Source organism: Heterocephalus glaber, unplaced genomic scaffold (genome assembly GCF_053883595.1).
Source record: "Heterocephalus glaber isolate CG9 unplaced genomic scaffold, H.glaber_assembly_v1.0 deba00001457, whole genome shotgun sequence".
In the NCBI taxonomy this organism is placed as follows: Eukaryota; Metazoa; Chordata; class Mammalia; order Rodentia; family Bathyergidae; genus Heterocephalus; species Heterocephalus glaber.
The window spans coordinates 24,810,333-24,829,475 of record NW_028258305.1 but is presented as its reverse complement, the minus strand read 5'-3'; the positions used below and the strand labels follow the sequence as shown (position 1 = coordinate 24,829,475).

General features: G+C 34.3%; 1 protein-coding gene across 2 annotated transcripts in view; it reads right to left on the bottom strand.

The window, feature by feature from the left end:
• Positions 1–19,143, bottom strand: part of Lrpprc (leucine rich pentatricopeptide repeat containing) — a 112,030-nt gene that overhangs the window by 30,738 nt on the left and 62,149 nt on the right. For both annotated transcript variants that reach the window (XM_004839374.3, XM_021253809.2), the window contains exons 21-25: positions 18,938–19,068; positions 18,192–18,277; positions 16,484–16,691; positions 7,388–7,512; positions 6,676–6,782 (exon numbers count right to left, since the gene is read on the bottom strand). In XM_004839374.3, coding sequence (XP_004839431.1) covers positions 6,676–6,782; positions 7,388–7,512; positions 16,484–16,691; positions 18,192–18,277; positions 18,938–19,068 — 657 coding nt within the window. The remainder of the gene's footprint in view (positions 1–6,675; positions 6,783–7,387; positions 7,513–16,483; positions 16,692–18,191; positions 18,278–18,937; positions 19,069–19,143) is intronic.

Sequence of the window (19,143 nt, the reverse complement as noted above, 5' to 3'; positions counted from 1 at the left end):
AAATGCTGTGTAGCACCAAAAACTAGATGTTTAAAAAGTACACAAGCTAAATTCTTGAAATTTGTTCACAGTGTTAACTTACTTTAATAATTACAACATATGTTACATCCTCAATTAGAAGTTACCTAAGGTTTAGTCAACTGGCTTATTTCACAAAGCTGGATAGTGGAATAACAGACAAGCCATTCCAACATAATTCTAAGGATTTATCCCTCCAACTACAAAATTTTCATCATCTCTAAGAGCATTTCACCACTAAATACTACATTTTAATCACAGCATTATGATAAAACCACTGCATACTCATAAGCACTGGCTGCTCCAGTACAGAGGAATTAACTTTTCCTTCTTTCTCGACTTGGCTCTATTGATGAAAACAGGTTGAGTCTGATCTCTTGTTTATGAGTATCATCAATCATCATCATCAGCAGCAGCAAGGCAGGTTCTCACAACAATGCCCAGGCTAGCCATGAGCTCTTGGACTCAAGCAATTCTCCTACCTCAGCCTCTCATATACTGGGACTAATGAAGTGCATGCCAACATACCTGGCATCTTCATTATTTCTTACTTTAAAAAATAACATTATATAATGTAAAATTAAGAACGGAAGCAGAAACTAACATCTTGCAGCTATGACAGAAAAACCAGTACAGTGTAAACTGTGTAAGCATTCTCATTCTAACCATGCAACTATCAACATTTTGGGAGACAAGAAATAAATGCTGACTTAATTTAAAGATTGAAATATATTTTCAAGTACCATTAATAGGTACATTCATAATTTTTGTTGAAGTGTTTCCTCACATGTTTGTTTCACATGCATTACACTGGAAATGAGACCAACATCAATGTATACAAAATGTCCTTGAAAAATTTTTAACATGGCAAACATGGCAAAATGTTAAGAGATACATTCAGTTACAACTTTCAATATTACTGCTGATCCAAATGCCAAATGTCTAAATGGCACAACTCTCATGGCAAACTCTTGTTTGTGGCTGATTAATCTCCCTGAGCAGCTGACTTAAGAGCAGATCTTCCCATGTTTCATTTTGAAATTGAGAACTGTTTTCACGTGTGTGTGTGTGTGTGTGTGTGTGTGTGTGTGTGTGTATCTCAATCATCAAAAGAACATCTAGGTCAGATTAACTAAATCTCCTAGGCTGCTATAATAGTCAACATTTCTGGCTTATCTCTTAACATCTTATTGAATTTTAAATACTGCAAGTTGAAAGTAGAAATAGAAAATGTAATAACATGGAGAACAGAATTCTAATTGAGATGTTAAATATATTAAAAAACCAGTTAATTAAAACATTCAACTCACCTCTGGTTCTGTTTTTTGCTACATAAAATTTACTTAATGGATAGTAGAGATAAGTACTATGATAGGAAAAACTAGTATGTTTGTTTCTGAGTTGTGCTTCCTTAACACAACTTTTTGCAGTTACTTTTCAGTATCAGCTTTACTTGTACAGGGAAAAAAGTAAATCAATAGAAAGAATAATCATAACTACTATAATTTCATTATATTATTCTGATACTATAAATCTGCTGATAATCACAACTAGCTTTTATGTATATTAGTAAAACAAGATATCAAATTACCTTTAAAGTGAGAAGAAATGAATATTTTCCATTGTATTTTGAACCCTATCTCAAGGAAGAGCACTTTAAATCTGATTCAAATAGAAACTTTCATTTGCTTTGATTTTTCTTGTTAGTAATAACATAAATGGAAAATACTAACAGTATCAACAAAAACCCCAGTCTAGCCTCAGGTCTTGTTAGTGTAGTAGGAGAGAATGTCATGTACACAGGATTTCCAGAAGTAGGCAAATACTCAACTCAAGAACCCAACTCAACTCTTTATCCCTACAGCTAGGACAGAGCAAGTAGAGGAAACGGTATCACAGCACATGTTTGTCCTTCCATCTAAAGTCTTCAGAGGCAGACTTAAAGATCATGATTAATGAGGAAAATATGGCCGAGCAAGTCAATAACCAACACAAACTAAATATGATCCACTTAACTGGGTACTGCAGAAAACATTAAACTAACTTATGCGAAAAGCGGTATGAACTTGCATAAGTTTTGACGTAGTGTGAAAGTGAAGTTTTGGAAGTTGAGGGGATAAAGAGCTAGCTCTAAAATCCGCCCTGGCCCTATTAAGGAAAATTGAAATTAAAAACCCTGAATTTCATCTAGTAAAGAACAAAGACTGGGACATCCTAAGCAACTGGGAGATCACTAGAATACATTACTTCTAGTCTTAAACGAAAGGGAGTTCCTCTTGCACCGAGAAGATAGTAAATTTACTGTGGCTACAGTGTGATGGAAGGGGAAAACAGCAGATAAGAAGACAGGAAAAAACAAGATAGAAGAGAAAGAGAAAGGGAAAAGTTAAGAAAACCCAACTTTGGAGAAAAGTTTTTTTTTTCTTATTTTTTATTTTTGGAGACAGGGTCTCACTATGTACACAGGCTGTCCTAGAACTTGGGCCAATTCTCCTGCCTCAGCCTCCCGAATGCTGGGATCACAGGCCTGTGCCACTACACCTGGCAGGAGAAAAGATATTTTGATAGTTCAAATACTGAGGGGTCAAGAGATCATGGAGGTAGGGATGGTACATTAAAATCAACAGAAAATGGGAAATCAGGACCTGATTCAAATTCCAGAGCTGCTAGAAACTACTAAACTTCATAATCCACATTCTGAACTTAAATATCTTTGCCTTAGTCAATCAGCTCTCAAAGTTGTTTTGTGAGGCTCGTATGAAGGTGAACACGAAAACTATAAGAAGTGTTAAAAGAGTTGTTATTTTTAGTTATGTTGCTTAGCTGGTAATCTAGGTTTGTGCTCCAAGGAACGAGGTTAGACTAAGAAATGCTCTTGCTCATTTTTGTGACTGTAACTAAGAACCACACAGCACGGCAGGCACATGTAAGTGCTTACTTAACTGCTCCATGGGCTAAGGATAAAGTTAAAAGAAACCTTTGATAGAGTTGTTTCCCATTTCATACTATTTCATGTGTGTGTGTAATATATAAAATCTCTTCCTGGATTTAATGTGCAATCTTGAAATACAAAATGAATCATCCAAAAGAGTATTTACTTGTTTATTTGGCAGTGGTGGGGATTGAACCCAGGGAGTGGTGAGTTACTTTCTCAGCCTTGTCTTTATTTATGTTGAGACAGGGTTTCCCTAAGTTGTCCAGGCTAGCCTCAAACTTGAGGATCCTCCTGACTCATACTCTTGCTGGGATTACAGGTCAGCTTCACGTGACTGCCTATGCTATTTTACCAACATGTTATTCCTAGAAGATAGAGAGTACATTAAAATATAACTAACTAAAGGAATGAAGTCATTTTTGTTTGTTTACATAAAAATACTGTCTTATTTTACCATTATTTCTAGTGGAAGAAATGTTGGAGTAAAACTCAGAAGCCTGGGTGTTAGTCTAATCTTTGCTACAATGAACCACAAAGGAGGTCTCATCTATAAAGATATTAACACTTCTGTCTTTATCAGGGGCCATTTCTGAGAAATGGTCCTAAGTAATTAATGTGAAAATCAAATACAGTTATAGGTAAGATGGGAATTACGATTAGCCTAAAAATAGTGCAAATTTTTCTCAAAGGAGGGAGGGATGAAGAAAGTTTATTTCATTCGTACAATGGAATGATGTGGCTATTAAAAATAACATTTACAGTGGCGCTTAATTACATTCAGGAAAATGAAGCAGTAATGAAGGGTGAATAAAGTATTAAGATACACGGCTCATTTTATTTCAATTATATATACATGAAGAAAAAATGCATTGAATAGAATAACAAAAACCACGAAGATGACTACTGTAGTCTTTAAAATCTGAAAGCAATCTACCCTTTAAAAATATTTCTCATGAGATATTTGTAACAAGAATGAATGAACTACAGATCTCCTTAGCTAAGTAGTCCATGCTATATTTGAACTTGCAATCCTCCTGCCTCAGCTTCTGAAAGTCCTGTGATTACAAGTGTAGACCTTTTTTCTCTACTCCTTTGATCTACCTCTAATACACTACCCAACCCCATCAAACCTGTGTATCATGCCCAGTTCATCCATATAGTCTTCCGTAATTCCCCATAGAATAAGTTCCTATCTATACCTTTATCTCAAAGTATACTTTTCAGTTATTAGCAGTCATCTTTACATACTAGTTTTATCTCCCAGAAGTTTCACATTACCTCCTTGACAGGTCATAGGATTTAGCCTGATTTTTTTCTCTTACTCTCTTTTTTTGGAAGAAAATGACACTTTTCCCAAGCATAAGAGTATATGTGCTCATTACAGAAAGCTCAGCAACTACCGAAGATTTTTTTTTAAAAATCAGCTATAATCCCACTCTCCTGTCATAATCTGTTTAGAAATAAAATATACGTCTATTACGTTTAATGCTACATAATATACATACCAACTCATCTAAAAACAAAACAGGTCATATTTATACAATGAGTCTTGCATGTGTTTTTCTTCACTTAGTGTGTACCTTTTTATGAGTGGTTTATCTATCTCTCACAGTGCTTCAAGTACAAAGAAGCTTTGGATTCAACTACAGTGACTCGCTTCAAATAACAACACTCTATTGCTTTTTTGGAGAATGACAAAAATGTTGCTCAATATTTACAGAATTCTTTCATATGCTCCTACAGTCCACGTTAATTTTTATTACTTTTTATATTTTCAACAATCTTTAGGAAACTCAAGGTCTTGAATTTTAATGACAAAGAAAACCAAGTTTCCACTATAATTCACCCCTACCTAACCACAGACTAGCCCTGCAAATGTCCTCTAGCACATTTTCATATTAGACAGCTTGCTGTCCTATCATTTGAATACTGCAGAGCTATTCTTTATCCCTTCAACAATTTGTACACATCCACTCTGAAAACTGTGTTTTGGGCAGTTATTCCTAAATGATGCGTGCATATTGGCAAAGCTCTGAAATAATTAAGAGGATGTCTTCTCTTGCCTATTTATGTGACAAGCATATACTTGATGCTAAGTATCATATGAAAATTATGTGGGTTAAAGATAACATAATCCCTAACTTTAAGGGGCAATGAGAATTCATATTACTGATCACTTCACAATCCAGTAAATACGTAAGCTGTTTTACATACATTGTGCAATAGAATCTTTCTTAAAGACAAATATTATATTTACTTTTATAGATGAGGAAGGTTAGAAAGGTTTAGTAACATGCCCATTATCACATAAGCAAGTAGATGGCAAAAAGAGAATTTACTCTTAGGCCTTTGGCTTCTTCTATTACATCTTGGTTATTATAGCAGACAGAGACATACATTTCCCTCCTGCAGAACCTCTCACTGGTAGTATGTGAAAACCCAAGGTTCCTTTCTACTCTGATCAGTGACTTGCTAATACTAATACAAGCATACAGCACAGCAAATTCAACAGGCAGACAGGCTCCTCTTATTTTCAGACTCACTGTGTACTCTCCAAGGAAGAATATATACTATTTCTTAGAAAATACAGATTGAACTACTTGAGCTGCAGAAGCACCTAAGACAATGACGGGATACACTGACTTAAAAAATACTGAGAGGGCCGGGGATTTAGCTCAGTGGGGCTGCCACTTGCCTTGCAAGCACAAGGGCCTGAGTTCGATTCCCGGTACCAAAATTAAAAAAGGCACTGAGGAAGAGAAAAAAAGTTGTAAATTAGTCTCATAGTCTTCCTTTTCCATACTAGCCTTTTATCTTCTTTGAAAAAGCACCAAGAGAAACAGTAATACTTTTCTAGGTTATATGTCTACATTTTCACTTTTATAATAAGGAGTCATCCATATACCCTACCATGGACATTTTTGGAAAAAGACACAGAGTAAAAGTATAATCTAAGAGAAATGTAACTGCTTATGTATTTATAAATGTTTTAATAACATAAACCAATTTCTCTTAAAGTAATGTATCCATCTTCTGTGGAATGTTTTATTTTCTTAGTGGATACAAAATTACTTAATAGTGAAATTAATCACAATTTGGACAGACTTTATAGTTGCCCTTTGCCTTATCAATTCCAGTAAGGAAAATTTCAGCAAAGCCTAGATAAAATATACTAATCCTAAATAGGCCAGGTTTGTTACCTACCATTTCCCATAAGCTGCTTACCACAGTAAAAAAAATAAATAAAGAAGAAAATTTAAATTAAGTGCCAAACAGTTGCAGACAGCACTTGTTTGGCTGATTAACTTGTAGACAAGCACTACAAATAAATCTGAGCATGGTCTGCAGCAAATTAAATTCAACTGCTTTTAAGAACAAAGAATTCTTTGGCAAAGAGGATTAGCAACTTTACACTCAGGAATGCCAGTTTAATTTAATTGTTCCACAATCCAAGATTTAATATGCAAATATCATTTTGATATATAATAGTGAATTTAACAAAGTGAGGAAACAAATTCAATATACAACCAGACTGCCTTTTCTGAACTGTAATTATATACAATAAAGAAGCTGGCCGAGTCCCCCTTCCCCCCCATTACTGGAATTGAATTCTATTAACATGAATCAGAACAACTGTTAATTAAAGGTTAAAATTTTTAAATGTATTCTAATTAAAGAGTCTAAACAGCTGTACAATTACAATACTGTATTTAAAATCACACCTCCATGATCTTCTTGGCCTCTTTGTAATTTCCTGTTTGTAGGAAGGCAAAGAAGATATCATAGAGCATCGTCATTTCACCTTGTTCTTGGCTTACAAAGTCCATTGCTAGGCAAGAGAGAGAAAAAATAAACATATATAAATATATTAGAAGAAAAAAATAGAAACAAAATATGATACGAAGTTCTACATAAATTAAAAAAACCTTTATCTTAAAGTCAAACATTAAGACTAAATTAAAAGATTACAGTTTTATCAACTGACTTTTCTGTCATATTAAATCTAGTAACATACATATATGACATTAAGTACCCAAGGTTAGCTTCAAAGAGAACTGGTGAAGGTAAGATGTTAAAATCTTCATAAAGGCAGAGCACTAAGTAGAGCTCAAAAATAATAGAAGGGTGGGCTGGGGATTTAGCTCAGTGGTTTTGCCTCCTGCTGTGCAAGCACAAGGAACCGAGTTTGATCCCCAGCACGAAAAAAAACCCAATAATAATAGAAGGGTAATTTTTCCAAAAGGAACAGTTATTAAACATCAAGGACATGTACAGCATTGAAAACCTACCTAATATCGTTCTATTCAATTCACAAGTGTAACAAGAGTTCCTCTGGATATGCTTACCTTCTGTTAAATTTTCTTTTCACAACAATACAATTAGATTAAATAAGCAGGAAAAAAATCTACACTAAAATACTTGAAGGTAACAAACCTTTCTGGATTAGATCAGTCTCTCCTTTCTCTACCAGTTTACATAAGACATCATGCATCCTCGGCAATATTTTATACTTTTTATAGCAAACAATCATGGCTTCAAGGGCAGCAAGTAAGTCACCCCTATAAAAAATAAAATAATTAACAACTATAAAATATACCTAAATTCAGTTTAGGCTTTCAGTAGTGGTTTAGAGATGTACAATGACAAATCAAAACAAACATTTGAGTTTTACTTAAGGTAGAAACCATAAGATAAAATGGAAAAAGGAAAACAAGCCTTTTATATGTTCAAAATATATATAACCAAGTAGTTCAATTTTTCCTAGATTCACCTTTAATATTTTGCTTGATAAATGCTACTTAGGGGGAAAAAAAAATCAAAACAGATGAGAGCATTCTCTGATTTTATTATAATCTAATTTTATGTAATAAATTGCTCTAAAAATATGTATTATTTCTAAAACAAGGACTACCATCAAATATCTATTTCAATTACTTATGTGCTTTCACGGCCCTCAACAATTTCAGATTTGGGAAAATTTACTGCATATCAATAAACACCTATCAAGGAATTTTTAAGCATTTATTTGACACCATATTTTTCAAGCCTCCCCCTTACTAGATGAAATCCGCAGGGTTCATGGATACTGGAACTGACTATTGCTCAAACTAAGATACTCTTCTTGTAGGCCAGGGAATTCCAGAATTCTAAACATTTTCAACACAGAGTAAGGTTTTTAAAAGTTATTTTCAATCAAAAAGTCAAAGCCTTTTTTATGTGGAAATAAAATAAAAAGGCATTTTCATTATGCTGAAGTTTCTTAAGCAAGAGTGTGGAAACATTTCTGGGTCCACAAAAAGTACTTTTTTTTTCTTTAAAAGGAACATGAGAACTATGTAAGACTTTGCAAGAACTATAGAGATTAGGTAATCCAATTCTACTGGCACCTCCTTTTATTTTTAAAGGGTTAAGGAAATTAAGGCATCTAAAGACTGATTGAGCCACCTAAATATACTGAGTAAACAGAGGCGGGCACTGGCAGCACAGCTCAGACCCCCACTTTCAGGCCAGGGCATCTTACACATTACACTTTGTGAAAGCTCCAGTGTCTGCACAGTCCCATAAAATGGTACAATTTGGCATAAGAAATTGAAGTTTCTGGAAATGAGTATGAATGTACTTAAAAAGAAGCATGGTTAGAGATACAGACAAAAGTACAACCAGTGACAATTAGCAGCAAGCAATCTTGATAGAGAATAGAAATTTCTCTTACAAAGGCAACAGTTTTCAAAAGGATGAAAGCCTTTTAAAATTTCCTGCTAAAGCCTTAACATTTCTGTCCATTATACAAATGTTACGTTGCTCAGATTGCTATTTTATCTAGATTCAGATTTTAAGCTGTTCTAAAAAAAGTAAAATACAATGAAGAAGTGTTAATTTCACTGCAATAATACTGACACAATGAAAACGAGCCTATCCTAATGGAACTCTACCTTATCCTCTTATGAAGCCCTGTTTACAGTGCATCTTCCGGCACCCCACAGAGTCATTTGAATTTTTGTCATTTGGGGTGAAGACTAAATTACAGGTTAATTTCAAAACCGCAAGTAGATGTTGCAGGCTAGATTACTGTCATACAAAAGAAATGCTATAGTAGTTACCACATATGATATAAAGCTTTATATAATCAGTATTTTCTCTTGCTTTAGACACAGGTTCAGTTATTGCCCTTCTACAATTCCACTTAATGGAAAACAACTAAACCATTTTTCAGAGTAAAACCAACAGATACTGATTTTTTTTTTTTTAACTAGAAAGATTTGCTTTTTTCAGATCAATTCCCAAACTAGAATAGTATTGTCTCAATTGTGTTTTCCTTACATTAGGTCAAAGCTATCAATAAATGAATGAATAATTGTTGTCAATCAAAACGACATGTTATTATCTTTGGTCTCCAAATATATGCTTCTGAAGATTATACATACTCTGAACAACAGAAAAGACAAGGGGAGTAAAATGAAAATACTTCATGTATTTGTTAGTAATTTTAAGTATCAATGTTATTGCTCTTAAGTTGCCAACAAAATGAATTACAAATCTACAATGAAACACTTCTTACAAAATGTAATGAGATAGAAATGAAGTAAATGACTTCAGTTGCTACTATCTACATTCTGACTTGAGGGTGGAACATGTCACTTTAAAAACATTCCCCAGTGCCAGGGATTTAGCTCAGTGGTTTTGCCGCCTGCTGCGCAAGGGCAAGGACCCAAGTTCGATCCCCAGCACCAAAAATAAATAAATAAAAATAAATAAAAACATTCCCCACATGGTTTATATAATCATCATCATCATCATCTTTCCTATTAAACCTTGAAATTTTAGGTTATGAAAATTAAAAATGTGAAAAACAACTAAACTCACATAGGTATGAAGACAGTTTATAGTCATAGCATTCTGGATTTTGATCCCAACTAATAAGTACTACATGCAGCTCATACTCTTAGAAGTGGTGATGAAAAGTAGCTTATCACAAAAACTGAACTCAAGGATTTTTGGGCTCCTTCCCAGTTCTAATACTGAGAGGGTCCATGAATCTGTGCTCATTAGATTCATCTATTCACATGTTTCACACCAACAGGTAAAATCATCATGTGGAAACACCACTTTGATAGGCAGGATGAAATCAGTTAAAAACAGCAAAATATCAAAAAGAAAAAGGTTAGAGATTCATTCCAATCAAAACATAGGACAACACATTACCAATCAGTGTAGTTCCAGCTTCTGTGACCTAAAGTGATCTATGGTTTCTTTTGTACACTTCGTATAACAGAAATGAGTTAAAACTCTACTCAAAAATAACAATAACCTTTTGAAACAATCTTGTCAATACACTGATTGTGCATTCAAAACTTTAATTCTGGGGCCAGGGACTTAGGTCAGTGGTTCCGGCGCCTGCCTCACAAGCAGAAGGTCATGAGTTCGATCCCCGGTACCAAAAAAAAAAAAACACAACAAACTTTAATTCTGTCCTAATTTCAATATACATGCATAATTCCTAAGATTTTATATAGTTTTTAAAAGTCCATTCCTGAAAAAAAATAATGTAGTCACTGCTTTCACAAACCTCAAATAACACAAAAAGAAAACCTGTTTTTGGGGGGATTTTTTTTGGTTTTTCTGAGACAGGGTCTTGGGCCAGGGATGTAGCTCAGTGGCACAGCACCTGCCTGGCAAGCATGAAGTCCTGAGTTCGACATCCAGTACCAAAAAATCCCCAAAAAACAGAGACAGGATCTTGTTTTGTTGTGCAGGCTACCCGTGAACTCACTATGTAGCCCAAGCTGCCTCCTGAGTGCTAGGATTACAAGCATGGACCACCACGCCCAGCAAGAAAATCAACTCTTAACAAACTGTACTGAAATATCCACCATGATATTTTTAAAGACTAGAACACCTCAAATTTTAGTAAACTATATAATGTAACTCTTATGAATAAACTATACGTGCTAATAAAAATTAACCATTTAAAAAATGGTTTTTTGTTTGTTTGTTTTTTTAGTACCAGGGATTGAACTTGGGTCCTTGCACTTACGAGGCAGGTGGCGGAACCGCTGAGATAAATCCCTGGCCCTAAAAATGTTTGATTGATACAAATTATCAAGTGAAGTTTTATTTATCAAAAGCATTTTTAAGAGCGCAACTGAAGTTTTACCAAATTCTGTGAGCCTATGAAAGGCAAAATTGGGGAAGATGATTCTGTAATTCTAATTTTAATACACCCCCCAACACACACACACAAGCACACACAACCAAGTGGGTCCAGTAAGCAGGGTGAAAACTGAAGAGTTGTAGTTATTAATCTGAATGGATTCACTTGGCTTTTATCAAAACTTCTAGAATCTATAATTCATGTTTAAGAAAATATGACGAAACAACTACTATAATTTTTCATTACATAAGAGAACATCCAAAAAGCCTACTTTGAAGTTCACGTATAAAATCTGATGTTGCCTCCCACTTTAGTTTTTAATATGAAATTAAAGTTTACTGTAATAACAATGACAGGACAAATGCTAAAACAAGATATAAGCTTATTAGACATTCACTGATATGAAACATCTACTGATCACAGAAATATTTTCTTTTAAAGAATCAGGAAACAAAGTACTCCTAATTCAAAAAATTTTCTCAATACATTGAACAATAAAAATCATACATGTGTTCCACACAATCTTGAATTATTAACACTAGAACGGCTAGTGACAACTATTTATCTGTAGCTTTCAGCATATTTTCCTTAGGAAATAACTTTTCAATTCAGAGCATATACTTAATTTAAACAACAAAAAAAGATGACACATATTGTTTAATTGGAATAAAGTGCTTCAACATCATGCATAAAGTGTTAGTGAAGTGGCAATTTACCTCAAGGGCTTACGGACTGAAAAGCTCTCAAATCTGAAATCACCAGAGAAAAGTGGAGCCGGGGCACTGGGGGACGGAGGAAGGGTTAAAAAAGAAAAAACAAGCTCAACACCATAAAAACAAACTATTCTATAGATCTTCAGCAGATGTTTAGTATGGGGAGAAATCAAATCAGGAGAAACCATCATCTTCACAAAAATTATTCTGTGACGAGAACCAGCCCTTGAAAAAGCTGACTGTTTTTTCTGTTCAACATCTATAAATGAAGAATCTTCAAGGAGACTGGTGTTGCAATTACAACTAATCTTCCCCAAAAAATTAACTGTGTTGAAGGCTTTGTAATTTCCCTAGGTACAATTTAGCTGTCACTTACTTTAAAATTTACTCAAACATGCGTTCCGAACAGCACTAACTTCACATGTCAAGTGCTTTCCAGCCAATTGAGTCTAAACTGGAAGTCGGTGTTAAACAACTGAATGATTAGACAAGATAGCTCATTTCCCTGCTCTTTTGTTCAGAATAAAATGCCACATTTACATTATCAGGCTCAACAGGATTTTCTGACAGAGAGAGAAAAAACCCTACTGCACACTGTCCGTACTAAGCACATGAAGCCTGTCATTTACCAATCATCCTTCAAAAAGCAATAGCCATGAATGTAACTTAATTACGACCCAATGATCCTTGACGAAAAATCATCTTATCACTGTCCTGTCCCCCTAGGGCAAATGAAACACTTTTGTCCTTTGGCACTGATGATGCTAAATTCTTAATTGCAATAATGGAGTAAAAGAGCCCAACCTCTTACTTTTTTTAAAATTTCCTTTCAGCACATGAAGAGTTTTATTTTACAAGGCAAGCATTCCCATAAATAATAAAAGTATCCAATACAAATGAAGACACTAAAATGGAAGGAGAGCATGTATGACAGAATAAAAAGCATTTTAAAAAGTGCATTTCCCATTTTTTCAAAGTATGAAAGCATTACAATGAGTTTCAAAACTTACACTGTTAGAAGTTCATCTTAGAGAAAGTGTCATTTGTGAAGAACTCAAGATTAACTTAGCAAGAGTTCTGGAAAGATTATATATACAAAGTCCACGATGCACATAAATGAAATGCATATGTGTGTATACAGATTATAGCACAAATCAGCACAAAAAACCCTTAATGGAAAGCAGAAATTAAAGCTGCTTTGAGCATCTGTACTAATATAATCCAGTTAAACAGCTTCAGATATTTTTCACGGGCAATGAAACCAGAATGGATCAGCTATAAATCAAGTGAATCTGAAACTGCATCATATAAGACTTGTGCTTTCAAATCTAAAAATTTTATTGATTTCATTTCCTTAACCATAATATGAAGACTAATCAAAAGCTCTTTTTTTTTTTTTTTGGTACCAGGGATCGAACTCTGGTCCTTGTGCTTGCGCAACAGGCGGCGAAACCACTGAGCTAAATCCCCGGCCCTTCAAAAAGCTCTTTTTTTTGGTACCGGATATCAAACTTGGGTCCTTGCGCTTGCGCAGCAGGCGGCGAAACCACTGAGCTAAATCCCCGGCCCTTCAAAAAGCTCTTTTTTTTTTTTTTTTTTGGTACCGGAAATCGAACTTGGTTCCTTACGCTTGCGCAGCAGGCAGCAAAATCACTGAGCTAAATCCCCGGCCCACAAAAGCTCTTTTAAAGCATTTCTTTCTACCTTAGTGTGGAGGATCCCCGTCAGCCTGCCTCGCAAGCACCAGGTCCCAGGGTTCGATCCCTGGTACCAAAACCAAAAACAAAATAACACTCATTTGGACTAGAGGTTGATAGATAAATGGCTTACAGATTTTAATATAAGAGAAGCACACAAAAATTTAACTGTACATACTTCTTTTCTGTTCAATTCAGGCATTATCATTTTAATAATATACAAGGTCAGTTTACCAACTTCTTTATAATGTAAAACTGTTACTATCTTGGATTTCCCTTGCAAATGAATAAAATAATATTCATTATTTCTAAACCCATAAAGCATTTTCACATTATCTAAGTAACACAAACTGAAATTGTTTCCCATGTGTTTTATCCAATGCTAGAAAAGTTGGTTCAAAATTAAGATCCCAGGAATCAAATATTTTTGGAATTCAATCCCACAGACTAGCTTCAGAATTATAACATGAAAGTGATAACCTTTTTAAAGTCTTTTGCAGTAACATGCCAAAAAGATGCTTGACTTTGAATGGAAGAATCAAGATTTTTAAAATGATGCTCTGAAATATTTTTTATAATTTTAGCACATTTGAATAAATAAGGTTCACTCCAAGATAAACTTACACCTGCCGGGACCAACTGTATCATATCCACTTAAACTGCGTATCAATGGAAAGTGAATATATTTAATGGAATCAAATATGTGTGGACTATTTGGCAGGCTAATATAGTTAATCCTAGTACTCGGCATGATTCTGAATTAATTAGCCACCTTCCATTACTTAGACAAAGCCACTGCATAAAAGTTCTAAGGCCAGTGAGTTTTGTTTTTTTTTTGGTACCGCGGATCGAACTTGGGACCCTGCGCTTACAAGGCAGGTGCCAGAACCACTAAGCTAAATCCCTGGCAAAAGCCAGTGTTTTATGCCAGTCTTTCCCCTGATAAAAGGGGTACTACTACTTTCTCCAACTGTATAAATGGTAATTTTTTTTTCCATTTTACAATTCTTATGACTGTAAACAGCAGACACAACCTTTTTATTCTGATAGATGATACTGAAAGATCCTGTCATGGAGACTGCCTCTGCAAAGTAAAAAATAGCACAAAAATAAAAAACAAAAAGAATACCTACCCAAACAAAAACAGAAGATAAGAATTTCTGTAAGTATCTGAACATAGTAAGACATTATAAAGGAAAAGATACTAAATTTCTTTAGCCTAATTAACAAAGACAGCCAAATTTGACTGAGACATAAAGTATCTGACTGTCTTAATAATAAGCACAGAGCATGCTCCAGGTTAACATCTGAACTCCATGCCATTCCCATTTTGCTTTGGGTAAGCTCTCCTTGGTTCATGAGCCCCATCTGCAGACCTCTTTTGGAAAGCATTCGTATCTCCACTGTACTCAATGTATTTCTATTTGTAAGATACTTTTCTACCATGGCCTCATTTACTTTTTTAATTATTTTATTTTTGCCCAGTGGTGTAGGAGGGCCTAATTCTTCTGGGCATTGGGCCCATTTCTTTCAAATCCCTGTACAGAGTTCCACATGCAATTTGCAGAGATGAGTCTTTTAAATAATCAAAAAAATTCTAGTAGGAAGCATATTAATTATAAGATTTCTATATAAAGTTGGCTGTGAATATGAGCACTCAGTAACACAGTAATTGTGTGAACCACCATTTCTTTAAAAAGATGTAATGCTGTGATTGTGGAGGTTAAGATCTGAACAATCATCTAACTCTGATAACTGCTTATGATTGGACAGCAAAGGAATGATTTTAGGTGTGTGTGGTCATGTGTGCCTTCACATATATGAATATACATATTTTCTAACAGGCAGCTATTTAAAAGAATTTTGTAATAGCTTCTCAGCCTTTTGGCTAAGATCAAGTGTAAAAGAACTTTGTTATTTAAAATTCAATTTTAAATTTAAGATTTAAAATTCATTTTAAGATTTAAAATCCAACACCAAAGCATTTATTATACTAGCTAATTACATCCCTAATAAATACAAACTAACAGAAATTTGAGAAGACTATAAGAACTGTTAAAATACAAAAATCTGGGCCGGAGATTTAGCTCAGTGGTTCTGCAACCTGCCTCGAAAGCACAAAGTCCCGAGTTCAATCCCCGCTACCAAAAACAAAACAAAACAAAACAAAAATTTATTTTTTTCCTATCACTGCTAGGTCAATGTCCATACCAAAGTTTTTTTAAAAATTCTAATCACAAAATAAGTAATTACAAACTTCATGAAGTCATGGAAAAGATGACAAAGAGGTAAGATCTAGAAAAGTTAAAAAAGCAAAACAAAAAACAAAACAAATGCAAACAGAAAAAATCAGGAGATGCTTAGTCATCTTACTAAGATACTTCAATCATTACAAAAGCAGACTGATTTTTATGATTTACATTACAATTTACCTTAAACTAGGTTCAAATGAACATTTCAAAAGAAAAATGCCTAAACTCAGTACATCTTGCCATATCACCAAAATTCCTCTTTCCACAAGACAGACATCAATGTTTCCCAAAAGCTAGGACAACTATATTGGTATACATGATTAAAACTACCATATGGAGCCCAGAAGCACCAAAGGTATGTTTTCCACATTTACTACCTGGGTAACAGTTATGGGACATAATAAAAAACCCAGGGGAGCCTTCTTTTATATATTTACTAATAATTACCACTTATTAGGCTCACAAATTAGATTTGATTTCATGTAATATGATCACTATATTCCTAAAAAAAGAAAAAAAACACCAGAGATTTTTCCATTAAAAAGCCACTGAAACAGAGAATTACTAGTGACTTAGTCCATCTTAGTTCTTTTATTCCTTGGGAAAACAACTCCCAGGGCTTCCATATCTCCAGAGCATTTACAAAGTATAATCTTCAAATGATTAGACTCATCTTTTAACGTCAATATTTAAAATTCAAAATTCAATAAACTTACTTTTCCAGGTGTACAGTGACCAATGGGAAACTTATGTTGGTAGATGGTTTTGCTAACCCTAGAGTAACGATGGCTTCATGCAACTGTTTTACTGTTTCAATTTCACCTCTTAAAGCTGCACCGTTCAGGATGTGGAAAAAGGACAAGAGCGTTGCATCTTGGATAGGAACATTCTTCTCTTTCATCTCCTTTAGAATGTTAATAGCATCTACAATGAAGTAACACAAAAGACCCTTAGGTAATTTCATGTAGGGAAAACAAACTGCTATTAAAACAGCATTTCAAGCCCAGCAGGAATGTAAATTCTAGTGTATAATGCCGATTTCAAGTTAATTACTACTTGCATTTCTAAATGAGACTACAATTATAAATCCACAATAGCATGGTTTTATCATTTCCCTACAACTTTGACTACAAATTATAGATAGAGACTGTGTGCCCACTCTGCACCACATAACCCTGTATGGTCTGCCCTATAGCTGTAAGATCCTCCTAAATGGATGCTTTTATCATTCAGAGCTAACATCTGCTAAATCACACCATTGTTTCTTCAGCAGATGGCTTGTCAGGAGGCCAGATAATAAAGATGTGTTTACACTGTATATACAGCCAGACTAATGGTCTGATACCGATAGGGCCTGTTTGCTATGTCGATACTAATTAGCCAAGCAGAGCCAATGAAACCTTTCCAAAAGACTGCATGTTAATACATTAGATTAAGCTTCATTAGGAAGGCAGAAACAAACATTTTAGGATATAGAATAAGTGCATTTTTATAATGTTGTTCTTAATTATGACACAGACAAAAATGTTTTGACCACTTTATAAAACGTGATTTTTAAAAAACCAGGCTAATCTTTATAAAGAGTTTTCTGTGCTATAGAGGGTTCCTCGAAAATATTTTAATGTTCAAATCATATGTTCCCTGTATATTTTTCCCTTAAAACAAAATTAAAAGTCTCTTCTAAAAAGGAAGACAAGAGGAAGGCTAAAAATGAAGTTCCAAAATAAACCCCAATTGGGCCAGGGATTTAGCTCAGTGGTTTCGCCACCTGCTGTGCAGGCGCAAAGAGTTTGATGCCCGATACCAAACAAACAAACAAACAAACAAAAAACAAAATAAAGCCAAATTGCAAAGTTGAGAAACAAGCAAATAGTAAGAAATATATTATCAAGTATATCATGTTTAGTGGTTTAGTGCTATCTCAACAAAAAGATAATTAGAATATACACTCTATATTGAGTTATATGAGTTATGCTTTTCCTATGAATATCTACATAAAAAATTTAAAAGTTAAGACAAAAACTACTGCAAAATTCAGACTCTTACATATCAGGTTATGTTTATAGGTTTGATGTTCAGCCTTCAGAACTTCTTAAGTAAAAACAAAACCATTAGTGCAGGCATATAAGCAAATTGTGCCATAAGTCATGATCTTCAAACTCAATCCAAACAGCAAATGCTAATAAAAGATAGCTGCAGAAATGCAAAAGGCACTGAGCTGTGTAAATGTAAATGACAAGCTTGCCAATCCATTAAAACTAATGGCCTATACTGCCCAGGCAGCTCTGGTTGGATTCACATGCAAATTTGTATGCAAAGTGTTCAAGCACTTTGCAGGACATGATATACCATTAATATCAATTCACATGTTATTCCAGTGGCAAATGCTTGCGTCATTTCTTTCCTTTATGTGCTAAGCCTTACCTTGGAGTTTGCCATGTTTTCCCAATACTTTTACAAGACCTACATATTTATTGGTGTGAAGTACAGCAGATGAATCTAACCGCTCACTATAAAATAAAACCACAATTTCAGTACGTTAAAAGTCATTATCACTCTGCAAAAGCTCAACAGACAGTCTGAAATGTTAATTTTGGCCTCCATATTTAAGATTTTAAAAGCCCTATCAATTCCCATGTAATTACTTTCACAGTGACTACAGAAGTAAAAAATCTAACAATATATATTGCATCTCTTTATCTGTAAATGATACTAATGAAGAAACGTTTTGATTTTCTGGCACTTCAAATGATTCTAACCTACATGGTGAACACTGAATACCTCAAGTGACATATTTTTATTTGAAATCAGGATGTGAAACAAAAGACATCTGAGAAATGGACAGAATTTTGTAATACTATGGAAAGGGAAATGTTATCAAGCCTTATAAAAAGGTTACCATCATCACTACTGCAATATGCAATTGTATAACCAATGGGGGTTGGGGGGTGGCCTTGGCCTTATGAACAAGAATGTCTTACTGTACTTAAAAAAGACACCTTGCGGAAAACAAGCCACAATTAATCACTTATACTATGAAATTCCAAAAACACTGACCACAAAATTTTTTAAAATTATACGACAGTGATTCACACTCAGTGCAGGTGATCCATCAAGGGCTATATATCAGCATAAGTGCTGGTAACTTGCTTCAGTGCCAGGATACTCACAATTCTTGTTTCAAGTTCAATGCATCTTCTGCATTATCATGTCGACAGCACAAATTTATTAAAGCTGCATAGCTACTGACAACCATGTCTGATTCATATTTTGTTTTCACTTCAAGGGCTTTTTGCATATTCTAAAATTAAGAATTAAAGTGAAAAAACAAGAAGAAATTTATATAGAAGTTAAAATGTCATATTTTTAATTTTAG